This window comes from Nematolebias whitei, chromosome 13 (genome assembly GCF_014905685.2).
Source record: "Nematolebias whitei isolate Nwh7 chromosome 13, NemWhi1, whole genome shotgun sequence".
Taxonomy (NCBI): Eukaryota; Metazoa; Chordata; class Actinopteri; order Cyprinodontiformes; family Rivulidae; genus Nematolebias; species Nematolebias whitei.
This window is the reverse complement of record NC_056510.1, coordinates 34483804-34491409: the sequence shown is the minus strand read 5'-3', so window position 1 is coordinate 34491409 and position 7606 is coordinate 34483804. Positions and strand designations below refer to the sequence as shown.

The following is a 7606-nucleotide window of genomic DNA, read 5'->3' as shown; positions in this document are numbered from 1 at the left end:
TTTTTTTTTTTTTTAAACTACCCACACAAAACAGAAAAGTAGAGAAAAGGGAAACAGGGATTAAAGGAAGGGGGGGAGGGGAGCTAAAAAATGCAAGAAAAACGGGGGATCTACTGGATCAGCTGTCCCTGCAGCGCCAATGCTCAACAATATACACTATATTGCCAAAAGTATTCACTGCCTTCACATGCATATGAACTTGAGTGACATCACATCCTGAACCCATAGGGTTCAATCTGACGGTGGTCACTCTTTACAGCTCTCCAGCTTCAGCTCTTCTGGGAAGGCTTGTCACGAGGTTTAGGAGTGTGTCTTCTTTGATCATTCTTCCAAAAGCACATTTGTGAGGTCAGACACTGATGTTGGACAAGACGGCCTGGCTCTCAGTCTCCTCTAATTTATCCTAAAGGTGTTCTGTCAGGACTATGTGCGCGCCAGTCAAGTTCCACAACAAACTCACTCATTCATATCTTTATGGACCTTGCTTTGTGCACTGGTGCACAGTGATGTTGGAACAGGAAGGGGCCATCCCCAAACTGTTCCCACAAAGTTGGGAGTATGAAATTGTCTTGATATGCTGAATGAAGCATTAAGAGTTCCTTTCACTGGAACTAAGCAGTCAAGCCGAACTCCTGTAAAACAACCTCACACCACAACCCCCCCAAACTTTACTCTTGGTACAATGTAGTCAGTCACTTACAGCTGTCAATCGCAGACTCTTCCAGTGGATTGCCAGACAGAGAAGCGTGACTCATCACTCCAGAGAACATGTCTCCACTACTTTAGAGACCAGTGGTGGCGTGCTGTACACCAGTGGTGGCGTGCTGTACACCAGTGGTGGCGTGCTGTACACCAGTGGTGGCGTGCTGTACACCAGTGGTGGCGTGCTATACACCACTGCATCCGATGCTTTGCATTGGTGATGTAAGACTTGGATGCAGCTGCTCGGCCATTGAAACCCATTCCACAAATTTCTATGTGCACTGTTCTTGAAACCTTCAGAGTAGCTCATGAAGTTTGGAGGTCTGTAGCTATTGACTGCAGAATGTTGGTGACCTCTGTGCACAATGCTCCTCAGCATTCACTGAGCACGCTCTGTGGTTTAACATGGCCTTCCGCTGTGTGGCTCGCTTCCAGCTTGTTATAATACCAGTAACAGCTGACTGTGGAATATTTAGCAGAGAGGAAATTTCTTGACTGGACTTACTGCACAGTTGGCATCCTATCACAGTACCACTCTGAAGTTCATGCACAAACATACAGGGTTAGGTTTAGGATAATTAATTGGCATGTTAAAAAAGCTATTTCAAATTAGAACCCTTTTTTTTTTTCTTAAAAGTGTTTTGTGGCAGAAATCAAAATATCCTAACAGAATCCAACATGGCTCACAACAACAAGCCTTAATCAGAACAGATTTTGACATATAACAAAAGAAAAACAAATTTATGATAACTGAACTTCTTGTTTGTTCTTTGACTCGAAGTTTGTGTCTTGTTCTTTTGGATTTATAGTTTATTTAAACATTTATCTCAGCACTATTTAACTTGTTTGTTCAATCAGAGTGTATTGATGTTTTAAATATAACATCCCTCTCTTTCAGATTAATTAAAAATACTAATTGTGTGTTTTTTAATTTGTATTTTTCTTTTAGGTGGTCAACTGGCTGCAGGGTCCTGGTTCAGAACTGCTGAAGTATCATCAAGCGATCGGAGACTCTGTACGAGCAGCTCAAGCTCTCCAACAGAAACATGAGGAGATTGAGAGCCAGCACAGTGTAAACACATACACACACACACCATCTGACAAACTTATGACCTAAAATTTAAAATAAAATGCAAATCTGAGTTTGAATTTCTGCTTCTGAAAAATTAAAATATGTTAAGATTAAAGTTTCCTGAAACAAAATTATTTTAATTTCATTAGTTGATACAGTCCCTGGAGACTTAGTTGCCGTATAGAAGTTTTGACATAAGGGCACCTGGAGTCTTACTAAGAAACTGTTTCTCTCAATAACTGGAAGATGTTCAACAAGATTATATTAGGTCTACCGTAATTTCAGGACTATAAGCTGCTACTTTTTTCACACGCTTTGAACACGTGACTTATACAATGCTGCGGCTAATTTATGGATTAATTTTTTTTTTTTGAAGGGCTAGCGAGCTTCATGCTGTCAAAACATTTAGCCTCATCACACCCGGGCGCTCACATAGCTGCCCAATACACATCTCTCTTGGGGGTGTGGGGTGGGGTCATGACTCATTGAGACTACCTATATAAATAAAGGTTAAAAACAAAAAAAATCTGACCAATTAAATTATTAAACAGGTCACAGTGGACCAATGAAAGGGGGGAGGGGAGGAGAGAATGGGGAGGGATCCTCCCTCCCCGTGAGGAGGGACTCGCTTGCACAGAACAACTTTTGCTCAAGTCTGCCAGTGGATCCTGACAGCAGAGCAGGAAGAAGATGAAGATAGCGATCAATGACTTCCTGGTAGGCTTGGGCCTGTCACGATAAACAATAAATCAATTAATCGCATGATAAATGAAAATTGTCTACATCATTTTCATTTATCGTCTTTATCGTTTCTTTGTTTCTCACTTTCTACTGAAGACACTGGATGACAAAAGGCTCGACTCCGGTGATCTTCACTGACCCCTCCTTTTCTCTTTTCTCTCTAAAATCTGTTTTAACCATCTAAAATAGTGTTTTTGGATCGTTAAAAGCAGCTGAGAAGCTAAGCTACGAGCTAAGCTAACAGGCTGACCTCGGGGAAAAAAAAACCTCCGTCTTGTTGAAGCTCCAAAAGTCTTCGTTTAAACCTGTGCCTTTGTGTGTAAAGCTTTTCTCTGTAAAAAGAAGCTGAGAACTTGTTTACTGATTTTTTTTTTTTTAGTTAAAAACTTTGTGTGAAAAATGCTATGCTAAAGAGCTCAAACCACACCGAGCGTCCACCATTTTGAGAACTAAAAAAAGGAAGGAGACAGCCCATGTCACGCCAAGGGGCCTCCCTTCCAATTTTCTTAAAGAGACACGCTGCTCGCTCCCTAACTATCCATCCTTCGAACAGTCTTATAGTGCCATCTGGTGGTCAACAAAGGTAATACACACAAAAATCTACCAACATTTCTTTGGGTTAGGGTTACTAATTATTGTCAAATTTCAAACAATATTATCGCTTATTGCAATAATTTCTGAGACAATCGCCCAGCAAAATTTGTTATCGTGACAGGCCTGGGCAGGCTACTGTATTCTGTTCAGGAAAAAAAAAACTTTACTGTACGTATTTGATTAAAAGTTTAAAATATCTGTGTAAATATCTCATGTTACAACGTGGACACCTGCAGCTTTTAGAAGAGCACTGCCTATATATGTACAACATTATTATTCTTTTTTTTATTTAGTGGGCGCGGTTTACATTCTGGTGTGCTCAATAGTCTGGAAATTACAGTAGATATTAAGCTGTGCAATTGATGAAAGATGATGTATTTGTGAAACAACAATGCTAGCAAATTGTTTTCATATTCTAATTTATTTGTCAAACTCAAAAGTGGCATTCATTTTTCTTGTAACTGAGTATTTTTCAACAATTGGGAACTTATCTTTAAACTTTTTTAACATTTTGTATTAAAATTGATTAAACATAATAATGTTCAACACTACTTTTTTCCAATTACAATAATCTTTAAATGGATGTTTTCTGTAGTGAACAACAAAATGTTTGTTTCTTCGTGTGACTGTGTGTGCAGGAGTGGTTTGTGATGTATGTGGAGTTGAACCAGCAGATTGCTGCCCTGCTCAGTGCTGGGGAGGAGGAGGAAGTGATGGAGCTGAAGGCTCTGCAGCAGCAGCTCAGTGACGTTTGCTACCAACAGGCATCCCAGCTGGAGAGCCGTCAGAACGTGTTGCAGTCAGCGCAGACCTTCCACAGCACCACGCAGGAGGTACAAACTGCACGCAAATGCGACTGTTAACAAAACCATGAAGTGCTCAAAGTCACTCGTTTAGCAAGAATTAATGTTAATCTACTCGACATGAGCTGGGAATGAGCTCCCTCTCTCTCTGCAGTTGTCCCAGCAGTTGGATGGTCTTCTGGGCATGCTCTGTGCTGATGTGTCTGTAGCTGACGGGGCTTCTATTCAGCAAAACCTTAAGCTGCTTGAGGAGAAACTGCAGACTGTTGGTTTGTGTTTTGAATATTAAATCTTCCCATTTTCCTCCTAAAGTTGTTTTGTGTTAGTGACCATTGTCCATTGCGCCCGTGCAGAAGCAGGCCTGACCTCCCTTCAACAGAAGGGGGCACTGTTGCTGGAGCAGATGTGCAGCCACTCGTCCTGGTCCCTCGAGGGAACGGAGAGTCCTCCTGAAGAGCAGCAGGACAACGTTCAGCATATTCAGGCTGTGATGGAGGAGATGGAGCTCCGCAAGCAGAGGTAGCTTCCTTTTGTTTTTTTTGTTGGTGCGTAAGAAAGAAGGGATGATCCACAGGCTAAAGGCTGTTCCAGAAGAAGTGAAGTCCACTCATGCTCAAGTGCTAAAGTCACGTTCTTTTCTGCATGGACACTCCGTACTCCTTAACTACAAGGTTCAGTTCAGCCACAAAATACTTGACACCCTGCAAGAAGCAGAAATGTCAGAGAGCAAATTTCTTCACTTCTCCCCAAGTATGAGTCCATCTTAATAAAATGTGTGTGTTTGTTTGTGTGTGTGTTTTGCAGGTGTGAGGACATGGTGGATGTGAGGAGGCTGAAGATGCTGCAGATGGTCCAGCTGTTTAAATGTGAAGAAGACTCTTTACAGGTCAGACCTGCACACAAACATTCACAGATACTTATGAGTGCTTCCTGTGTCAACCTGATGATGATGGAATGTGCGCTCGCACGTCCGTTCAGGCATTGGAGTGGCTTGGTGAGCTGCTGGATGCCTTGTTGAAGACTCATGTCAAACTGGGAGATGACTCTCAGGAGACGAGGACCTTGTTGGACAAACACAAGAAGTTTGTGGATGTTGCTCAGGTGAGACACTTCATGTTAAACACATTAATTCATGCTCTCATGCTCATATGTAGCTACTCATTTCACCATGTAAATGTAGCGTCAGCTGAGGCTCAACCTGATGATACACTGGGGAAAAATGCATCTTGGTCACATACAGCAAATTGTTTTCTTCTCTTCATCATTAAATTGAGCTATTTACTCAGAGCTAAAGATACTTTTATATTATAATATAAAAAAGTAATGTAAGGTTTTCATCTAAAAATTACATGTGTACAGGAAATGCCATCAACACTGCCAGAAAATCTTGAAAACAGACAGTCTCATTGTGAAGACGTTTTTTTTTCTTCAGAGCACATATGATTATGGACGTCAGCTTCTGCAGGCAACCATTGTGCTCTGTCAGTCTCTGCGCTTCACAACTCGCTCGTCTGGCGACACTCTGCCACGACTCAACCGGGTGTGGAAGCAGTTCGGCGTCACAGCAGATGAGCGACAGCGGCGGCTGGAGCTGGGTCTGAACTTTCACACAGTCACTGAAAAGGTGAGACGGTTTACCTTTTCTAACACTTACAGTAACAGCACAATAATTCCTTAGCTTACTGATATTTTCAATTAGTATTCATGTATTAATTGATCATCAATTAATTTGAGTCCTTATGACCAGTCCATGTGTACTTATTAGACTCAATACAGTGACATGCAAAGGCCTGGGATACATTTTTAGAATGAAATCCCATCCCCAAAAAGCATAAATCAAGTTAAAACTCTAGACCGTGCCATACAAAACTGTGGATAACCCATCAGAGTTTAGTTTTTACTGGGAAAATAAACTTCATATGCTGCTGCATATAAAAAAAAATTATCTAAAATACACCCAAAGAATCTGGGGTAGACTTGTGAAGCTCAGGCCTATAAAGATATATTTATAATTTAATAACAGTTTTAATAGTTTTATAACTTGGATGATTTATTTATAAAGTGTGCAGTGAACTCTGTCAGGTTTGCCAAAGAACTTTTCCAGAATCTCTTGTTATATGGATGGGTGGCAACATTTGTGAATTCAATAAATGATCAAATGTGAAAAAAACTATAGTTTTGTGTTGATGCTGTTGATTCTATCTAACAATTTTCAGTCAGGTCATCTGGACAGTTTCATTTTTTGCTGAAACGTTTCACCTTCCATCCAGAAGGCTTCATCAGTCAAGGAAACACACAACACAAAACTGATTCTTCCCCCAAACAGCTTACTCCAAAGTGGAACAAACCAGTTATGTTGGTGCTAAGATGGTGTCTTTGACACGCCCCCTCTTCCGAAGCGCCGTAGTCCCCAACGAACAGCAGAAATACTTGAACAAAGGCTAAACCGTTGCGGTCCCAAGGAGGGCGAACACGCTGCTCCGGCCAACGAGCAGTCGGGCCTCCGATGACGGTGAAAAGGTCCAAGGGCTGGAGCCCTGGATGAACCGCGCACGAGAAGAAAAAAGGAGCAGAGCTGCGGATGACGTCAGGTTATATAGCCTCTGATTGGTCATCCATGTCACACCTATGACTCCGTTGGTATTATTACTCGAACAGCGCATACGCGGAGGGAACATTCAGTGCTTTCAGCACCACCCTCTGGCAGTCAGGAGGGATGAAATATAACTGACATTTGCAGATATTTATGATAAAGTACAAACACTTGAAACTGACAGTCTCACAGAGAACATTGTAAGGGTCTTAGATGAATAAAAAGTTAAAGACTTATTTGTATTAACCCAGAGTATAAAAATAAATAATTTTTAGTGTTAATAAATTTTAATTCCGAGAACTAAAGTGGCAGAAACCTCAAGATTCAAACAGGCTGCACGCTCTCCCTGCTAACAGGAGTTCAGCCGTGCACGCAGGTCAGAAGTGTGTGAATGCTGAGATGTTAGTCTAAATGCATCATTTAATGTTAATTTGTTGATACAAAAGTCTCTGGAAGTCGGGGCCCTGCTCAGGGGGGGGGTGTGGGTGATGATGTATCGACTTGTCTTCTCTAGCTGCAAAGTGGTCATGTGCACAGACGTATAATAATTTAATATTTGCCCTGATCTTTTTGGTGGGGTGGGCAGTTCTGTTGGGGGAACGGGCCGCCCTCCTTTGATATTGGTAGGAGAATTTCTGACATGTTTTTTGCCACTGCAGCCAGTATGATCACACCATCACCACTACATACTGCTGTGCTCATGAGATCAGTCCTCTGTTTTCCTGAACGTTTCAGGTCTTGCAGCAGGAACGTGTTGACATGGAGTTGCTGGATGAAGTTGACGCTTCAGGGAAAACTCTGCTCGACCGACTCAGCATGTCTGTTGTCTTCCCCGATGGGTAAAAACAAACACATTTATGTTTATTTTAGCCATTTAATAAAAACATAACCACTTCTTTATACACCTGGTTTGAGGTTTGAACACAGAAATTACCATAAGCTGCCAAGCTTTTTTTAATTCAGTTCAATTCAGTTTATTGATATAGCATCTATATCTATGAAAAGTGCTACATAAATAAAGTTTACTTGTTTATTTAGAGCATTTAGAGTTTAGAAACATTGTTTAGAATATTGCAAGAGTGTGGGAAGGGTTTAAAACGT

The 7606-nt window shown here is 41.3% G+C and overlaps 1 protein-coding gene across 1 annotated transcript in view; it reads left to right on the top strand.

Moving 5' to 3' along the window:
- Positions 1–7606, top strand: part of sestd1 (SEC14 and spectrin domains 1) — a 32705-nt gene that overhangs the window by 20622 nt on the left and 4477 nt on the right. Inside the window, exons 11-18 of the mRNA XM_037686615.1 lie at positions 1652–1774; positions 3748–3942; positions 4067–4181; positions 4266–4431; positions 4717–4798; positions 4891–5013; positions 5345–5536; positions 7241–7344. Of these exons, the coding sequence (XP_037542543.1) occupies positions 1652–1774; positions 3748–3942; positions 4067–4181; positions 4266–4431; positions 4717–4798; positions 4891–5013; positions 5345–5536; positions 7241–7344 (1100 nt within the window). The remainder of the gene's footprint in view (positions 1–1651; positions 1775–3747; positions 3943–4066; positions 4182–4265; positions 4432–4716; positions 4799–4890; positions 5014–5344; positions 5537–7240; positions 7345–7606) is intronic.